At 33.6% G+C, this 18,776-nt stretch overlaps 9 protein-coding genes and 1 non-coding gene across 11 annotated transcripts; 5 read left to right on the top strand and 5 right to left on the bottom strand.

The window, feature by feature from the left end:
* Positions 1-237: 237 nt before the first annotated feature.
* srh-22 (Serpentine Receptor, class H) lies at positions 238-2,508 on the bottom strand (the record flags this gene model as incomplete). Of its 2 annotated transcripts, NM_001269125.2 has the most annotated exons (7): positions 238-413; positions 471-977; positions 1,183-1,454; positions 1,506-1,638; positions 1,863-2,024; positions 2,116-2,362; positions 2,446-2,508. In NM_001269125.2, 4 exons carry the CDS (start codon positions 1,538-1,540, stop codon positions 238-240), a joined length of 990 nt encoding a protein of 329 aa, NP_001256054.1. The 2 variants fall into 2 exon arrangements, with proteins under 2 accessions (NP_001256054.1, NP_001256055.1); NM_001269126.1 differs by lacking the exons at positions 1,863-2,024; positions 2,116-2,362; positions 2,446-2,508 and having other exon boundaries at positions 471-854; positions 1,506-1,540.
* On the bottom strand, positions 2,216-3,730 carry srh-23 (Serpentine Receptor, class H; the record flags this gene model as incomplete). Its single annotated transcript, NM_071921.2, has 4 exons — positions 3,576-3,730; positions 3,247-3,518; positions 2,445-2,951; positions 2,216-2,367 (listed from the first exon to the last, which is right to left on the bottom strand). The coding sequence occupies exons 1-4, from the start codon at positions 3,608-3,610 to the stop codon at positions 2,216-2,218; spliced, it is 966 nt and encodes a 321-aa protein (NP_504322.1). The 5' UTR covers positions 3,611-3,730.
* Positions 3,731-4,041: 311 nt separating this feature from the next.
* C02E7.8 (uncharacterized protein) lies at positions 4,042-4,490 on the top strand (the record flags this gene model as incomplete). The annotated part of the gene is made up of 2 exons (NM_071920.1): positions 4,042-4,144; positions 4,333-4,490. The coding sequence occupies 2 exons, from the start codon at positions 4,042-4,044 to the stop codon at positions 4,488-4,490; spliced, it is 261 nt and encodes an 86-aa protein (NP_504321.1).
* A 351-nt stretch (positions 4,491-4,841) lies between these two features.
* Positions 4,842-4,987, top strand: C02E7.17. Its single transcript, NR_068712.1, has one exon. It is a non-coding gene; the product is annotated as an Unclassified non-coding RNA C02E7.17 (non-coding RNA).
* Positions 4,988-5,240: 253 nt separating this feature from the next.
* C02E7.6 (uncharacterized protein) lies at positions 5,241-5,625 on the bottom strand. The gene is made up of 2 exons (NM_071919.9): positions 5,505-5,625; positions 5,241-5,448 (listed from the first exon to the last, which is right to left on the bottom strand). The coding sequence occupies exons 1-2, from the start codon at positions 5,588-5,590 to the stop codon at positions 5,322-5,324; spliced, it is 213 nt and encodes a 70-aa protein (NP_504320.1). The 5' UTR covers positions 5,591-5,625; the 3' UTR covers positions 5,241-5,321.
* A 632-nt stretch (positions 5,626-6,257) lies between these two features.
* C02E7.7 (uncharacterized protein) lies at positions 6,258-6,696 on the top strand. The gene is made up of 2 exons (NM_071918.8): positions 6,258-6,361; positions 6,493-6,696. The coding sequence occupies exons 1-2, from the start codon at positions 6,276-6,278 to the stop codon at positions 6,605-6,607; spliced, it is 201 nt and encodes a 66-aa protein (NP_504319.1). The 5' UTR covers positions 6,258-6,275; the 3' UTR covers positions 6,608-6,696.
* Positions 6,697-9,752: 3,056 nt separating this feature from the next.
* H23N18.6 (uncharacterized protein) lies at positions 9,753-12,068 on the top strand. Its single transcript, NM_001038404.5, has 2 exons — positions 9,753-10,051; positions 11,495-12,068. The coding sequence occupies exons 1-2, from the start codon at positions 9,859-9,861 to the stop codon at positions 11,662-11,664; spliced, it is 363 nt and encodes a 120-aa protein (NP_001033493.1). The 5' UTR covers positions 9,753-9,858; the 3' UTR covers positions 11,665-12,068.
* A 382-nt stretch (positions 12,069-12,450) lies between these two features.
* H23N18.5 (Venom protein) lies at positions 12,451-13,120 on the top strand. Its single transcript, NM_071917.3, has 3 exons — positions 12,451-12,590; positions 12,813-12,937; positions 12,985-13,120. Exons 1-3 carry the CDS (start codon positions 12,452-12,454, stop codon positions 13,045-13,047), a joined length of 327 nt encoding a protein of 108 aa, NP_504318.2. The 5' UTR covers position 12,451; the 3' UTR covers positions 13,048-13,120.
* Positions 13,121-13,432: 312 nt separating this feature from the next.
* On the bottom strand, positions 13,433-15,948 carry ugt-13 (glucuronosyltransferase). Its single transcript, NM_071916.8, has 8 exons — positions 15,799-15,948; positions 15,676-15,744; positions 14,947-15,103; positions 14,798-14,887; positions 14,244-14,742; positions 13,832-14,194; positions 13,679-13,774; positions 13,433-13,630 (listed from the first exon to the last, which is right to left on the bottom strand). The coding sequence occupies exons 1-8, from the start codon at positions 15,943-15,945 to the stop codon at positions 13,453-13,455; spliced, it is 1,599 nt and encodes a 532-aa protein (NP_504317.2). The 5' UTR covers positions 15,946-15,948; the 3' UTR covers positions 13,433-13,452.
* A 579-nt stretch (positions 15,949-16,527) lies between these two features.
* ugt-14 (glucuronosyltransferase) lies at positions 16,528-18,579 on the bottom strand. The gene is made up of 6 exons (NM_071915.3): positions 18,400-18,579; positions 18,289-18,357; positions 17,963-18,119; positions 17,824-17,913; positions 16,821-17,775; positions 16,528-16,748 (listed from the first exon to the last, which is right to left on the bottom strand). Exons 1-6 carry the CDS (start codon positions 18,547-18,549, stop codon positions 16,574-16,576), a joined length of 1,596 nt encoding a protein of 531 aa, NP_504316.1. The 5' UTR covers positions 18,550-18,579; the 3' UTR covers positions 16,528-16,573.
* Between the last annotated feature and the right edge of the window lie 197 nt (positions 18,580-18,776).

Raw genomic sequence — 18,776 nt, 5'->3', positions numbered from 1 at the left:
CATTTCTAACAAACAGCTTATATCAGAACTAAATTATCATACTTTTTGAGCAACTCAATTATCCTGTTATTATGAGCGGTTGCGAAAGGTTACTTCTCATAGTCAGAACCAAAATGGTTGTATTGTTAATACTGGATTGTTCATCAATCAGATATTTGTTATTAAGGTAATATAACCAAGCAAAAATCAACACAATTCCTGTGAACGTTGTTATAGTTCAACTTGAAAACACAAACTTTAAAATACTGATGTTCTTTTATGCAAACTGGTCATGGAAACTTTTTGAGTAGCTGTTTTCTTCATCTTGAAAGCAATGAGAAGGTATTCACGTAGTGGTTTAGTGAATATAATAAGCGCAAAAGTTGAAACAAATCCATGATATGTTAGGATTACAAATGCCCCATAAGCTAGTGCTGAAAAATGTTTTATTTGGATCAGGTAGATTTTAAATTTCAAATAGTCAAGCATACATTCATTTTCATATCCAAAAAAGAATGCATAATTAAACATCCCATTTGGCACACCCATCATAATTGAATGAATCGATGCTTGTATCACTAAACTCTTCAGTAAATTCTTCTGAATTTTCCAAGTACTCTCCGATGCTGATTTTGAAATGCTCAAGTTGATGAAAATTGCGGTCCCAGGAATAGAAAGAAATAGTACTATGCATTCAACAATCCATAAAATTATTATTGTAGTAGAAATATAATCTGCAAATGGGACAAACAGATAAACATTATCACAAGTTAGAAAATGAGCAGAAGGATCTTGTTTCAGAAATGTTGCTTTGTGTTCTTCTTGAAACCGATAAGCATCTTGTGACGTCAATATTGCCAAAAATGTGTCAAAAACTGAAATGCATCGAATAAAATAAACTGAAAGTTTTATAAAATATGTGAAACGATATGTTTTGTAATTCAAAATGCTGGCTTTATAACGGAAATAAAACATTTCACTGACGGAAGCTGCCGTATCTGAAGAACATGTGTTTTAATAACCTGACTTTTGTGGATGTATTGTATATGTTACTATAATGCGTAAGTTGTAAATTTTTAAAAATTAAACAATATTATGCCGTACAGATTTTACAAAACGATCATCAACTCTATGGTAGATAATGCTACATTTTTGACACTGCAGTGTACAGTTTTAAGGTAGAGTTTGGTATTAAAAAATTACATTGAATTGCCAACGAGAGCCAATAAAACTGAACCAAACTACTCATTCCGATTTGAGACAAAATTCCGGTTGCTCTGATAGCACAAAACGGAGGATGAACGGCCGGTGCGACTAGGAAATCGGAATGCATTTCAAAAAATAGATTCTCCAAGACGTGCCACAGCAGAAAATATCGGTAAGTGACAAAAACTTTTGACTTTATGGAAACGAGGGAGAATAATGCGAGAAAATATGTTGGTAAGCTGACGAAATGAATAGAGTGGGTGAAGATTCTGAAAAAAAAATTGTGAGATCATATGAAACCTGTTTTGAGGAATATCTACCTGAAAATTAAAGGAGAAGATTCAAGGCAATTCATCGCAAATGTAATTTCTTTTCTTCACTTCTGATACAGAGATGTGCTGCAATTTTTCAGGCAAAAATTAATATAGAAATGTAGGAAAATGTTCGTTCAATCTGAAAATAGTATTAATCGAACAATAATTTCCCTGCATTGTCATACTAATTTTGGTTTTAAAAAACTATCATACTGAAATAAAAAACTAAAAGAACTTGTATCAAATTATTCGTTTCTGATGCCTACGCAATTGTATTAACAAGTCACGTTTTGTTGACAAATCAAGTTATAGAAACATTATAGTTATAATGAAGTGATAACATATATCACCATGAAAACTTTCAGTGTGTGCTCTCAAGCTTGGGAATAGGGATGTGCGAAAAATTTGCGCCAAAAGACGCCCACTACGAATGATTTTATTCCGAAAGTTCAAATAGAACAACATAAAATATTTTTTCTACCCTGTGTTCTACGCTTTTTCGTCCATTTTGCCAGTTTTAGTGATCTGAAAAATTCTTTTAAAAATATCAAGGTTTACCGAGTTTGCTGAATTTTCCGAGCTTGGCTTAAAATTAGCAAAAAAGTACAAACATTACTATAAAAATGAGATGTTCCATTATTGGCGAATAATATTCAAAATATGTAATTATCATTGGGTTAGAAAATATAAATTTCAAAAAATTGATATCCTTTTATCTAAAAAGTCATTGATGCTCTATGAGTGGCTCTTTTCTTAATATTGAATGTTGATTGCAGATAATCGCGTATAGGCTTAGTGAATGCGATAAGTGCAAAAGTTGAAACAAATCCATGATATGTTATGAAGACAAATGCACCATACGCTATTGCTGAAATTTTAAAATTTAATAGAAAAATCAATCACAATGTTTTACAGTTTTGGTTAAGAAACAAACTCAACGCTCACTTTCGCTTGCATAACCGAAGAAAAATCCATATGTAAACATCAAATTTGGCAGACCCATCGTAAACGAATGAATTAATGCTTGTATAACTAAACTTTTCAATAATTGTTTTTGTACTTTCCAAGTATTTTTCGAGGTGGATTTTGAAATTTTCAAGTTGATAAAAATAGTGATTCCAGGAACAGAGAGAAAAATTATTACGCATTCAGCAATCCATAGAATCATTATTGAAGTGGAAACGTAGTCGGAGAAAGGGACAAACAGATAAGAATTTTCACAAGTTAGAAAATGAGCAGAAGGATTTTGTTTCAGAAATGTTGCTTTGTGTTCTTCTTGAAATCGGTGAGCATCATGCGATGTCAATATTACAAAAAATGTATCAAAAATTGAAATGCATCGAGTGAAATAAACAGTGAATTTAATAAAATAGGTGAAACGATATGTTTTGTAGTTTAGAATACTGGCTTTATAACGGAAATAAAACATTTCACTGACAGAAGTCGCTGTATCTGTAATAAAGTTGAACATTTCAAAACGGTAAAAAAAATTATTATTAGCCAATATTAAACTAATACAATACAAAATTTCATAAAGTTGCAGAATAAACGGTGTTTCTAGGCCACAAGCATTATAAAAAACTCTGAGTATAACATTTTTGTTAAGCTTTTTTAACCTCAAAATCCGCAAGATTTTAAAAGTAATACACCTTTATTTGAAGTTGAATCCCAAGTTAGGATAGTACGTTAAGCTACATGGTAAAATATATTTCAGGAAAGTATATATTTAACTTTAAAAAAACATTACATTGCATAACCAACGCGATCCAATAAAACTGAACCAAACTACTCATTCCGAGTTGTGTCAAAATCCCTGTTGTTCTGATTGCACATAACGGAGGCTGAATTGCTGGTGCCAACAGAAAATCGGAATGCATTTCGAAGAATAAATTCTCGAAGACATGCCATAACAGGAAATATCGATAAGTGACAAAAACTTTTGACTTGATGAAAAAGAGGGAGAATAATGCGAGAAAATATGTTGGTAAGCTGACGAAATGAATCGAGTGGGTGAAAATTCTGTAAAAAACATTTAAAATAAGCATAAAATCTGATTTGATTCTAAAAAATTCATACCTGAAAATTAATGGAGAAGGCTCAAGGCAGTCCATCGCAAAATGTTTTTATTTTCGATCTTTGGAGTAGTTACTTATTTACTTCCAGTAAAACTGACACAAGATTATTCGTATTGCACACAATTGCATTAACAAGTCACATTTTCCGGCAAACTAGATTTAGCCAGCGCTGCCTGCCTGGCTTTACGGTGACGTGGCAGATTTTGGGCAGGCGCCAGGTCTTCAAACTGTGCCTGTCTACTATGGAAGGTCTCTATACACTTATTCTTATATAGTAATATCTTAATTTCTGGATATGGTTTTATTAGCATTCCAAGTCTTAATTTTAAATTTCACTATGTACATATTTCCTTTTTATTTTGCCTTCGCGTTCTTCACTATCTCTTTCCATCTCAATTGCCTTTCTTCTTGCAAAATGAATGCATATGACCTAGTGAAGGCTAGAAGCTAATAACAAGCAGCAGGGAATGCTGATAAAAACGGTTTATGATCAGTCTGCGGATGCAGGAATACAGGTCTCATATGAACCTGATCTAGTAGTACTACAAAAAGTTGCTAATTGGTTTGAAGGTTTGTTGGTGTAGGAAGCAGAAAGGTACTGGCAGCTCATAAGTTTAGTACAAGTACAGTAAGACAAAATTTACGAGATCAGCTTTAAAAAACGCTAAACCCCAAAATCGCTTGGCAAGGTCTAGTTAAGATCTGAAAAGTACAGAGGTTTTTAATTTTTTTTTTTTTTTAATGTTCAACAATTTCAGGTAATTTATCTATTTCCTCTATCCAAATCAATATTTGTTCCATAATTTTTGACTGTCATTTGGATTTGTTGGCAAAATTGATGGATTATTTTATTATTTTAATTTCCAAAATCAGAATCTTCGATTCAGTTTTCTTTTTCTCATTCAACTTCAATTGAAATTAAGTCAAAAATAAACATAAAATGAAAAAAAGACAGGTGAGAACTAACAGGTGAGAACGTATCTATTCATAGATCAGATCTTATCACAATAAACGATTTTATACGTTTATGTGTGTTTGTGTGGCATTTTCTCACCCAAGCAACACTGTTATCCTGTTATAAGTGACGAAGATTAGAGGCTTATGATAAGTGATAGGAATATATTTGTAAAAAATATTTTCAAGAGAAAATTTTGGATAAAACTTTAACACTAACTTAATTAGGTTTTAAGGAAATCGAAGTCTTCAATTTTTTTGTAGATAATTTCTTAATTGTGAGCAAAAAATCTATCATATTTCCTCTATTGGCCTGAAACCTGCCTAATCAACTTTGATAGCTTATATCTGGGTGAATTAGAAATTAGAAAGAAAAAAAGAATCTATATTTTGATAGTTGGCAATTTTTGAAAAACCCAATCACATCTAAGATATGAGCTCTCAAAGTTGAGCAGTCGTGTTAAGTTACTTTATATACTGATCATTTTCTAATCGAGTTTATATGATAGTGAGTTTATTTTTGCACCTGTAAAATTTTTTTGTTTCAAAAAGGGGATAGTTTCAATATGTTAGTATCAATCCAATTGAGACAATTCTGTTCTACTTGAAAATTTGAAATTTCTAACTTGGAAAAGATACTATCCGGTTTTTTGGAGCTTGAGATTTGGAATCGCCTGGAACAGTTCCCCTGAAAAAAAAAAACAAAATAAACAGTGGTGTTTCAAAAGAAAAATATTTATTTCATATCAGTTTTCCAAATGTACAGAAACTGTATTGAAGTCAAAAGATTCGCTTATTTGCGTCCTCCGACAGCGTAGGCTCCTCCGGCTGGGGCAGCGTAGGCTGGGGCTGGGGCAACGTATGCTGGTGGTGGAGCAGCTCCTCCTCCGCATCCACATGCTGGTGGTGGTGGTGGGGCACTGAAAATTAATGTTAAGATGATGAACTTGTAATTTTTTGTGCTGTTTCAACTTACCATCCGCATCCTCCACCTCCTCCGGATGGGAACAAGAAAGCGGAAGTGGCGGCGACCATGGAGGTGAAGATAACGAAGAAACGCATGATTTTAGATTTGAGACAGCTGTGAGGACTGCTTAGCTTCTCGACACCTTTTTCGCCTATTTATACCCGTCAAGATATTCGATTTTTTGTTTCATTTCCGAAAGCGCTGCGGCAGGCGGGCCCCCACAGGGTGTTGCTGATCCCGCCTTTCACCTCTCCGACGATACCGGGTGGCTAGACGATTTTGCAGAAAGCTTCTTCTTCTTCTTTCTCTCTACCTCACAATTCAGCAACCATTTCCAGTTTGTTTCGATGTTGCACTGATTAAGAGAGAGGGAAACAGGTGACGGGCATTTTTACACATTCATGATGCGAGCGTAGATGTTTGAAGTCTTACGGATATGGATCTTAGTATCCTTGTTCAGGTTCTACCTGCCGTTGATCTGGCTTTGATCTACGGCATCGGGGGAAAAGTGAAAGTGACTTCTTATCTCTGCTTCTTTGTTCGGCAAATATGGGAAAATGAGGAGGTTCTAGCCCCTTTTATGTGATTTGTAGTCAGTTTTTATCTAGAGTCATCCTCTTGCAGAGGTGTGTGGAAGTCGGAAACTTTCAGTTTTAAGGTTATGATGTTTAAGACCTTGGCAGGAAACGAAAATGTCGAAAACAAAAATCGTAATAGGTGGGTATAAAAGGGGTACAAAAGCCGCTAAAGTAAGCAGTCCTTCAACAACTGTCCCAAATCATGCGTTTCTTCGTCATCTTCACTTCTTTGGTCGCTGCCACTTCAGCTTTCTTGTTCCCATCCGGAGGAGGTGGTGGATGCGGATGGTAAGATTTTACTTAATTTCTAGTGGCTTTTAGTTTTGAATCGTGAAATTCTTGAGCTCTAGTAGTTTACCAGCAGTTTAGGTCTTTCTTTTTGAAGTTCTTTCTTCTGAAGCTTAATCTTCAACTTTCAGTGCCCCACCACCACCACCACCAGCCTGCGGATGCGGAGGAGGTGGCGGCGGATACGCTGCTCCACCACCAGCCTACGCTGCTCCAGCCGGAGGATACGCCGTCGCCGGAAAATAAGCGAATTGACTTCGAGAAACAGTTTCTGTAAATTTTGAAAACTGATTTATCAAATAAACATTGAACATTCCAAATTTTGTTTTTTATTGTTGGCTTAGGGGACATAGAAATGAATTAAAGTTGGGAAAGAGCACTGCCAAGAACTGGGAATTTACAAAGAACTTGATATGTTTTACTAAAACCGAATGAAATCGTGTAATCATGAAAAATCAAAAATTGAAACAATTTTCTCCCTATCCCCCGGAATTCTGATTTGAATTTTCCAAGAATTTTCAGAAATAAAGTAAACTATTCAAATAATTTCAAGGCTTACTTTAATTAAATCAGCTCACATTTAAACATTGAAGGTACTTAACGACATCAATGAAACTTCCCAAATTTGGGCTCAATTTATGCTCTGTTTGGTGTCCCCTAGTTCTGAATAAATGATCGCCAAAAAAAGTTCAGCTAACCTCTCAAGTTAGAAGAATCTACAACCTAATTTGAACACTCCTAATCCAATTTCCTAGCGAGTAAGAAGTGTTTTTCAAGTAGAAGAAAATGAGAAACACTCATTTGTCAGATCCCATCTTTTAGAAAAACTTTGGATAGCAATCAGTTTCTAAAACATTTACATAATACGTATATTGTTACGCATTTTTAAATTGAAACAGTTTTGAATATATTTTTTCAGAAAAAGATTTATGGTGGGTAAAACCTTTTTTTGAAAATCAAAGCAAAAAATATATAAAAAGAACGTTTTAAAACCTTTGAAGTTGAAGTAACGCAATCTGTTATAGCTTTACTACTTCAGCTAAAAATGTACCCAAATTTGAAAAGAAAACGACCAGTTTGTGCCAAAAAAAAGTGAAAAGAGGTGGCTAAAATTAAATTAAATTGTCAACTTTCGAATTCTGGTGGAATTTCCAATGTTTTAAGTTTATTCAAGTTTAGTCATTCTTTAGTTTAGTTCAGCTCTCCGGAACATGAAAGTTATCTTTCCAAAGTTAAAATTTAAAAAAAAACATGGTCATAGTTTTTTTAGGAGTTGATAGGCGCATAATAGGCAAAATTTGCCTTATTGAAGGGTATTTCCATATTTAAAGTTTAATTTGAAAATTGCTCCATTTCAAAAAGTTACGAGTTCAATAACTAACACCCATTAAAAGGTCAAGCCGACAAAACCAACACATTTATTTTATTTTTCCTCCCTGCCAAGTCATTCCATCATGCAAAAAAAGTCACTTCATCTGTCCTCTTCTCGTCCGTCAAAAGTTCATCGAGTTGGCAATTAGGACCTTTTTCTTACTCTCCCGGATGCTCTTCTCATTTTTTTTTTTTGCTTTTTCGTACTTTTTTGTCAGTTTTTTCATGCTCCCCGTGTGATTCACGTCGTAAATTTGTAATAAAAATTTATGCATATTTTTCGCCTTTTTTAAATTTTTGGTTAACCTCTGTATTCTTCTTCTATTAGAAAACGGCACGAGGTCCGGAAATTGGAGGCGAGAAATGTAAATGGAGTAGAGTAGAGGATGGCATGGGGAAGAAATAAGGACACTTGACTATGTATTTCAGTCTTTGTTTTCAGATTTTGTAGCGCAATTCTACAGGATGTTTGTTATAAAAATTCAGATATCAATTTTAGAAACAGCTGTAATTTTTAAGTCGGAGTTACACCTGCGGGGTTTTTCCCGAACAAAAAAAATTAATTAAACTCACCCTGAGATATCCGAAGGTAACTTTTTTCACTCAACTCTAATTTAAAAAAAAATTTTGTTCAATTTTGTAACAAAAAAGGTTGAATCATTATTAAATTGGAATCAAAACCGATTATTTTATATTATTTTAATTTTTGTTTTGCTTGCGGAAGAAAATGTCTGAAAATTTTACTTGTGTTTTACTTGATTTAGAAATTAGACAAAAAATAGGAAACTACGTTATTTCTTTCCGTTTTTATTAAACGAAATTCCCGAACAATTACTATCTGAAGAATTGCCTAGATTCAGCCAAAATTGTCGATTTTCACCCATACTTTTGCATCAGTCGCGAGGCAGGTGAAAGTTGTTTTGAAATTTAAGTAGAACCTTTAAAGTTTAAATTTTTAAGCTTTTGAGTAAATGACATTGCGTTGTCTACCGTCTCAAAAAAAACTTCCCATGTCCTTTTCGAATCATAATTTTCAGCCAGACTATTTCCCTACTCCAACCAACTCTCAGACATGTTTTTACATTTTTCTGCCGGAAAAAAACTTTTAGAGGAAAGATATGTGGTTCTAAACTCATTACAAGTCATTACAACCAGACAGATGTTCGTTTTTTTGAAAGAGAAATGAGGAAATGAGTAGCCGAAGAAAAACATAAAAATATGGAAGATTCATACGTGTTATGATGAAGGAAGCTGGCTACTGAATTATCAATCAAACTTTTAGGTTTTCCTTCCAATTTTATGTCTTCTTATATTTATTTTTTGTAATATTTTTGCAAAAATTTTTCACTTACCAGTTTTCTACAAAAATAATTCTTGAAATTGTAAATAGTTTATTTTTGAGCTAATTTCGTTGACATGCTTCTCTATTTTTAACTATTTGACCCTCTTACAGCTCTCGTTCTTATCTAAATTTTGATGTGAAATTTCTATTAATAGTGAGGTATTTAGGAGTGATGTGGACACTAAATTGAGAGTTTTTCCCAGTTTATTTTTTATTTTTAAACAATTTAAACAATTTTCAAAACTGTTTGCTAATGGTGGAACATGTTTAGAATTACTTATGATGCTCAAAATACCAAAAATTGTAACAAAAATTTTCATAAACCAAAAAAAAAGATTATTGTAGGGTTTAAAACGCATAAGAATGCTCTAAATTTTTCAAAACTTTGGCAGTTTGCCGATATTATGACTGAAATTGTTACAAGGTCTAAAGAATTTTAAATTGAACTATTATTTAGATCAATTTTGTATTTTCATAAGTATTGTGCTCTTGACGGAAAAATGACGTCACCAATGGTCTAGACACCCCAGATTTTGAAAGGTTCAATTTAAAATTGTAGATTTCTGATCGACTCCCATTCGAATTCCATACGTTTTTCCACCCGATTCTCAATCATTTGACCCTCCGCCCAACTTTTCTCTTATCAGTTGCAATCATACGAAAAAACCTATAAATATCACTGCACCGATATTAACCCTGATGTACATGCATAATTTATTTACAAACTCATATCATCATCATCTTTTTCACTTTTCCCCCTTGATTGCAGCCAATGATTCCGACAATGAGCGCTCCTCCAGAGTACTGTGAGACTGTTGATGAGACAATTGCGTCACACTCAAAAGATGAAATGCCTCCGATTTATGTGATGGATGTGAGCAATTTGACGTGGCACAGAGCATTTCCGCCGACTTATGATGATGAAGAACGGCAAATTGATGAGGAGCCAATGAGAAGTATAGAAGCTGAAATTGATCGTGAGTTTCTTTTTAGTTTATTTTTCGACCATTTTCTATTGAACTTTCCTAAACAAGTTTGATCTGAGACTTCCATGCTATGTAGGTAGGCACGTATTTTACCTACGTGCCTGAATTGTGCCTACGTGCCTACAAACAGTCTATCCACAAAATTTTGCAGTAAATATGTAGCAATACTAAAAACGGGGAACACTTACAAAACATCCATTTTCTCATCATTGCCTCAAACTTTTATTTTGATTTAGAGCAACTCCTCAAAACTTTTGATAAAATAAATTAATTCTCAAAAAGTTGAATTATTTTTCAATAGTTCTATTGAAATTTCCAAATAAAAACGTTATCATTACAGTAAGAAAATGGAGGTTTTGCAAATATGTACCGAAAAAAATGTACTGATGAAAGTAGGCAGACAGGCAGATATTTTTGTGCCTATTTGTAAACGAAACAGTTTTTTCTATTGCATTTGTTCCGCGACATATCAGTTTTAAAATTAAAAAAAAAGTCACATGAGAAAACTTAAAATTCAATTTTTAAAAAAGTATAATGTTCACACATTACGCGTTCGGACATAATAATATTCAAATCTCCCAACATTTTCGAAGATCACGTTTTGTAACTCTTTTCCATTGACGAATGTACGAAACTCTAGTCTATAGTTTGACTATTATAATACTTCAACACCGCCCGAACTGAAAAGAAAAAAAGCATCGCTGAAATTCGTCTGAGTACACTCAAAAACATTTTTTAAATAGGCAATTTAGAAAAAAAAAGATAAGACTAGAGCTTAGCGGGAAATGATTTGTAAATAATAGATTAAGTGTAACAGTGTTGAAGATTGTTTCAAGGAAGCTAACTACCGTATTTCTTCTATTAATATAGCTGCAATACTATTTTTCGATGACCTTCCCGCTTGCAATACTAATAGGGAGTGCAAGACTATTAGGGAGTGCAATACTAATTTTCAGAACATTTTTCTGACTTTGAGCTTACTAGTTTTTTTCTGAAAAAGCTCGAATCTTATGTAAAAATTCAGAAAATTTGATTTTAATTGTAACATATAAGTTCAAAAACTTCAATCTCGTAGAAATGTTGTGAAAAACTGTTGCAAAATAGGCAAATTTTTTTGTTGAAATCCTGAAGTTAACAAGACGGGCCTGCAATAAAAAAGAGTAAACGCAAGGCTATTATGGAGTGCAAGACTAATAGGGAGTGCAAGTCTAATAGGGAGGCCATATTAATAGAAGATATACGGTATTTATTGTTCTTGGTTTTTACCTAACATCTTACTATTAGATCGAAAAGTTTCAATATAAATTTTCATTTTGAAAATATAATTTTTTAAAACGGTGAAAAATTATCAAAATTGGTTGGGCATTCACAATATGGACATTTAAAGTTGTATACACCCAGGTACCAGTATTCTCATTCACAATGATTTTTCAGGAGAACAAACGCGAATGTACCGCTGTGGTCCGTGCGTTCTCTCAGAGACAAAGTCGTTCCTTCTCTGCTTCTTCACCGTGTTTCTTGGTCTTCTAATCCTCTTGCCAACACTGTTCTTCGTCAGCGTTCTCTCGAAAGATCAGGATCCAAACATATCGCCCAGTATTTGATAACAAACTTATTCTAGCAACAATTCTTGTATAAACCGTATTCTTTTTGATTAGCAGCAGTAAAGTGTGATTGCCTAAAATTGATTCAAGTGAGAGAAGTTTTTCTATGCATTAAAAATTAAACTTCCGATTTTCAGCATTTTTGCTTAAACTATTATTTTTGGCAAGGACCAAAATCAATTAATCAATAGCGTGGGGATTCATGTACATAGATGTCAAAGCTCCTGTTTAGAGACCAGCAGCTCGTAAAGTTTCCTGCAGGCACTGCGCCCTGAAACTGCGCCTGCCTACAATGTAAGGCCCTGGCGTGTTTTTGTAACACCCCTTTTTATGGTACCAATTGAAAAGAATACGGTATTTTTATTTGATCTCACAACCAAATTTAAAATTTAATTGTAATTTTTTCCTTTGAAAAAAATGAAACATCGCTTTTTCTATCTTCTTTTCTGTTTCAATGTCCTAAATTTTTAAAAGATTTATTTGAAAGATAAAAGAACAAATGGAGTCTACATAATGGAAAAATCTGATGGCAACAAAACAAAAAAAAATATTGCATCGCGTAATCCATCAAATAGCCATCCAAAAAGATTCGGATGGGGGATAAAAAACACGTTATACCTGTTTGGAAGACAGCTTTTATCAGCTTCTATAAGAAGCGTGACTGCTGTTCAGACTTGGTTCCATTTTCCGCTTCCGTTCCTCTTTATTGTATCACTTGAAATTTTTGTTTCATTGGATCGAAATTTGTTTTGTGGAACTTTTTCAAAAATTTTTCTAAACTTTTAGAATGAACAGCTCACTTTTGGCAATTCTTGTCTCCCTATGTGCTATAACTATGGTGTCAGCTCGTTTTTCATGCGGACACGATCCAATTCAGTCTGGATTTGCGGAGCTTTTGATTAAGAATGATTGCAAGGGAAGACTTAGTAAGTTGACATATATGTGATGTTACTGGCAGACATTTGATAAAGCAAAAAAAAACGTTGGCAAATTTTAGTAACCTCCAAAAAATTTTAAAATTTTTATTAGCTGGAGCAAAAAGAAACTTTTTTTTAAAGGTTCTGATCAAAATACACAATAAAACCAAAAATTTGCAAAAAATTTCAAAGCTTCGAAGTGTTTCCAGCAAAAAAAATAAGTATTTCCAGACAAAGTCGACGCCTGCTGTGCTCAACATACAGCCTGTTACGCCAAGAAGACTCCGAGAAATGTTTGCGATGAAGGATTCTGCAAGTGTGCCAAGAACGCTGCCAAGAGTTTGCCACTCTGCACAGTAAGTTGCAATTTTATATAAATAGTTAAAAATTCGGTGATTTTCAGTTTCAAATGGACACATTCTGTAACACAGCCAAGAGCTTCGGAGGATTCCATTTCAAGGGATAAGTATTTGATTTGACGGGTTAATATATTTTTCGCATAATTTATGCATCTTTCTTGATAAATACTTTAAAAACTTAGTATTTATGTTTTTTTTCACCTGATACAGAAAAACATTATTTAGCCATATGCCTACCGGTCATAGAAATGCACCACAATTAACGGTTGTGTCAATTTATGAAGGCAAGGATGACTGATCTGTCGCGAATCTTGTCCAATGTCGGCTGCTCATTTAGATTAGTGTGCCAAAAGTTTTGAGCGATCAACTACTAAATTTATGTTTCTAATTGATAACTTCATGTGGCCCCAACATTTCTTCTGTCGTTTAAAACTTGGAATATACAAATTTTATGAGCTCTATAATTCAGGAAGTATAGGTAAAGTAACATTTCATCACAACAAAAATTTTATTTAATCCGTTTTCAATTTCTTACCCGAGATCACTCTAGCTAATCTACAAAGAGCCACAAATGACAAATAACTTGAAATCAGAGAAATCATAACGAAAAATACGATAACATCCAAATAATACTGCGCAATCAGACCAGCTTGGTTCACTGCAGGAACTTGTGATCGGTGATTTGGGAATCTGAAAATATATAATTTTTTACTGCTAGTCTAAATTTATAAACCGTACTTCATGGCAAACTCCAGGTGCTTGATGAAATTTTCCTTTGGATCGATTGGCTGATTTGAGAGTACGTCGAATAATAGCTCAGCTTTTTCCTTGTATCTGAAATTCAAGTGTTATTAATTATTACTGATACGGTAGGATAATCTATAATCTTACTTTGGATTAAAAACCATATCTTTCACTGTATTAGCAAGCTTTTCCCCATTCGCCAGATCAAATTTACTATAGGCAATAGCTCCGCCGTGCCTTGCAAGCATATCCGCGTTATTCGGCTGATCTCCAAATATTGGAACCATTAGTGCAGGTTTTCCAGTATAGGCCACTTCAGTTGTACTTCCCAAACCTCCATGTGTAACGAAAAGCTTAACTCGTTTATCAGCAAGCAAAGAAGGTTGTGGAACCCATTTTTTCAGATGAACATTTTTCGGAAGTCTCTTCTGGAATTCCACGTCACCTTTTTCATATTTCCAAATAAATGTGACATCTGAAAGTGATTCGAACAATTTGATCAAGCCCACTCTGAAATTGAATATTTTTTAAAGCTTAGAGAAAACGGGGGAGTACAAACTTAAAATTGTCGGGCATCTGAAATGATCTGATAACAGAACCGAAGGATATCAGAACTGCATAATCTCTTTCAGCGAGAATTGTTTCATATTCCTCTGACAGCTTTGCCACATTCTTCATCTTCTTCAAATCCACAGTCATTCCACCAACTTGGACAATTGTCGCAGTAGTTGGGACCGCAAAATCCAGGTAAGGGTTTGAGTTCAAAATATAAATTGGAGAATTTCTTAAAAGATCCTTCCAATTCGGCAGCGGCCTTCCAATCGCTGCCTCGATATTGTCGTTTTGGTATTGACTGGTCCAGTCGGTTTCGCAGCTCATGAAAAAGTATTGATAGACGTCGTTCAGTCGATCCAGGAATCCGGCTTCTGGAGCCATCTTGGAGCCAGGTTGTTGGGCGTAGCCAATTAAAGATGGCTGTCCTAGTAGGTATCCTAGGTCCAAATACCGAACCGCTGGCATCATTGGGATGCAGGGAACATCAATGATGTGAGCGAGATCTGGAAATAGCTTGATTTTAATTTGAAAAATATTTTGTTATTTGAAAAAACTCACAGAGCCCTGTGATCTCGAAAGTTTCAGAAATAACCACATCAAATTTCTTACTTCTCAACTCATTTAATACACGTTCATCTTGGAGTAACTCTGAAAAAATGGAAATGGGTGTTTTACAATTGTGTAAATTTTTTATAAAATATTCTCACGCGTTGCAGTTCGTTTCATCTCGCCACTAATCAGCTTTGAGACCACTAGCGATCTCAAAACAGGCTGACTGATCAGAGGGTCATTCCAGAAACCGGGGAACGTTTGTTTCTCAGCATGTAAAAGTTCGTCGTAGTGTTTTGGGAAGTAATCGATGATCTGAATAATTTTGTTTAGTACTTTCTGAAACTAATAGTAAAATCTCTGTAGGTACCTCAGAGTTACAATAGAATAAAAATGTTATGCTTAATTTCTCATTTTTAAAAACTTTAAATTGAATTTTATAATGAAAAACTTATCGTATTTCAAATGTGTCAAGTAGTCTTGTGGGCAATGCTTACTTTTTTTCTGATAATGTAGGTATCAGCGAAAAAAACCATTTTTGGCAAAATGTGTAAGTTGTATAATTTTAAATAACGTTTTTTAACGGAATTTTTGTTTCTAAAATTTATTTGTTAAAAATTTTCGCATTTTCTGAAATGAACAATACATCCTCAGTAGGTACTCCATATATATATACACATATATATATATATATATATATATATATATATATATATATATATATATATATATATATATATATATATATATATATATATATATATATATATATATATATATATATATATATATATGTCAAATTATAATGGAAAATTTTTTCAATAGTATTGTTGTAAATTTTTTGTTCTTTCTGAAATACATTTTCAGAAAATCACAAAAAATCATACCTGAATATTTTTGTTTTTCACCAATCCATCTACATTTGGTAAAGCAATATGGTACGGCCTGAAGAGTGTCTGCAAAATTTTAATTTTAATTTTTTCCAAATTGAAATAAAATCAAAAACTTACAACATTATGTCCATGATTAGCTATAATTTCAGCCATAAGACTAACAAATTTCACATGACTAAACCCGAATATTGGATCGTAAATGAGAATATTTTTAGAAGAAACAAAGCTGATCAATAAACAGTATAATGCAAGTTTAAAATACATTGGGAATTTTTCTTGAAACAATGTACTCGATTTGTTCTTCTTATATACCCCGACTAATTTAAGAGATGATAAGATCAAACGGTAACCTCGTCAGTGTAGTTTGTAGTATTTTGAGTGAGTAATATGATGACATATGTTTTTCATGGCTAATTTGATAGCAAGTAATGAAAAGAAATACAAAGATCTAAAGATTGGTCTTTTGGTGTGATGACAATTCAGAAAACAGAGTCGAGGAGACACAGAACACAGTCATAACTGACTTTAAAGGAAGACTAACGGTTCGGGCGATTTTGAACATGTAGACCCAAAAGGTTTTCAAATGTACGAATTTCGTAATAAAACTTTAACTTTTCAACATTTTTTATGGCGGTTCAAAATTTTGTAAAAACATTTCTAATTCAAAAATATTCATTTTCGATTTTGCAAAAAATAACAAATTAATTTCGATCAATGTCAAGCAATAAAAAAACAATTTCATTATTGTGACCTTGAATCCCGGAGCTCCGAACTTGCTCCGACCTTTTGAATGTGATTGGTTTTAGATTTTTATTTATTGCTGTACGTTCTCAGAAAAGTCCAAAATTTTAAAACTGCATTTATTTGATAAAAGAAATAGGAACATAATAATTTAGTCATGTTTCGTCTTTTTTGGAACAAACCGGAATATTTTGAAAATTAAATTTGTGAACAAATATAAGGCCAAACAGGCAAATAAAATGAAAAATGCAATTATGTCAAGATAATAGTAACCGATGAGACCAGCGTTATTGATTTCCGGAATTTGAGAGCGGAGATTTGGGAATCTGAACGTTTTAGTTTTGGGATTTGAAATATTGTTGAAGTTTAATGTTTCTTTTAATTCAATAAGTACTCACTCCATCGCAAACTCGAGATGTTTCATCAAATTCAGTTTCGGATCAATTGGCTGATTGAGGAGAATTATCAGCAACACTTTAGCATTGTCATTGTACTTGGGATTTATGACCATTTCCCGTACAGTTTTTGTGAATTTTTCCCCATCTGCCAGATCAAGTTTGTCATAAGGAATGGCTCCTCCGTGTCTGGCAAGCATATTTGCATTGTTGAATTGATCGGCAAAAATTGGGACCATAAGAGCTGGTTTTCCAGTGTAAGCAACTTCCATTGTACTTCCCAGCCCTCCATGGGTAACGAAACGCTTTACGAAACGTTTATCAGCAAGAAGGGATGGCTGGGGGACCCATTTTTTCAAGTGGACATTCTTCGGAAGTTTCTTCTGGAATTCCACGTCATCTTTTTCATATTTCCAGATAAAGGTAATATCTGGAAGTGACTCGAACATCTTGACAACTCCCGCTTTAAAATTCTCCGGCATGTCGCAAGATCTGACAACCGATCCAAAAGAGATAAGTACAGTTGAGTCTCGCTCCTGTAGAATTTCTTCATATTCGTCAGGCAATTGTTGGGGATTCTTCAATTTTTTCATGTCCATAGTAATTCCGCCAACATGAACGACGGTTGCAGTAGTTGGAACAGCAAAGTCTAGATATGGGTTTGAATTGGTTATGTATATCGGAGATTCTTTCACAAGATCTCTCCAATGGGGTACAGGATGTCCGAGGGCTTTTTCGATGAAATTCACTTGGTATTCATTCAGCCGCTCTTGCATTTTAACCAAAAAGTAATGATCATAAACTTCTAAAAGTCTATCGAGAAATCCAATTTCCCTGCTTAATCCTTGTTGTGGCAAGTATCCAAGACTGGATGGTTGACCAAAAGCATTGTTAAACGCCGGATATCTAACTGATGACTTGATTGGAATAGAAGGGATTTTGAGAAGATGAGCGAGATCTGAAAATATTGCAATTAAATATATATTTATGATGAGAATGAACTTACACATTTCAGTAATCTCGAAAGCTTCTGAAATTACGACTTCGAATTTTCGACTTTTCAGTTCCTCGAGAATACTTTCATCTTGAAGAAGTTCTGCAACAAGAAAAATCCAACATTAATAACCAAGTAGGAAAAGTATTACGTGTTGCAGTTTTCTCGAATACTCTCCCAATAGCTTTCGGCATTGCGTAGGCTGATAAAATTGCGTTGTTCAAAAGTTTAGAGTCCCATAACCCGCTGAAAGTTTCAGGCATGGCACCAGAAATTGTATTAAAGTCGTGTGGATAGTAGTTGATTATCTGAAAATTATTGACTGCAAAAATTGAGGTTTTGATAGGAAATATTTTTTTTTGGAGAAATCGATCGACTTCAAAAAAAGGGAAAAAATACTTCAAGTCTGAATTCTAATAGATTTCTACTCAAAATGACAGATTTAAATCTGTTTTTTTTTTTCGCTAAATGACTCACATTGACTTTTCTGTTTTTGACCAGCCCTTCTGTATTCTTCATTGCAATATGATATGGTTGAAATAGAGTCTGAAAAAATTAAAATTTTCACATCATTTCTTGAACACTTACCACATTATGTCCATGATCTGCTATAATATCTGCCATTTGAGTAACAAATTTGACATGACTAAACGCAAATATTGGGTTGAAAATTAAAATATTTTTACAGGAAATGAAACCAGTGAATAATAAAAAATATACTAGGGTTTTAACATGCATTAGAGGATAAACTTTGTTTCAATATAAACTGCCTGTATGAACTTTTTTCTCAAATTTATATGCCTGTGATTGTAGTCACCTATTTTTGTTTTGTAGCTTTCGTAATAATAAAAAATTGATAAGATACCAACATTTCTTATCGCTACATGTTTTTTTCATAAATGTTGAATTTTTTCGTTTAAATTTTCAGGCGATAATTTCAAGATTTTATTTGATTTATTGCTGAA

The sequence above is a fragment of the Caenorhabditis elegans genome, chromosome V (assembly GCF_000002985.6).
Source record: "Caenorhabditis elegans chromosome V".
Taxonomy (NCBI): Eukaryota; Metazoa; Nematoda; class Chromadorea; order Rhabditida; family Rhabditidae; genus Caenorhabditis; species Caenorhabditis elegans.
Note: the sequence above shows the minus strand (reverse complement) of the source record. Positions and strands in the feature narration are given on the sequence as shown.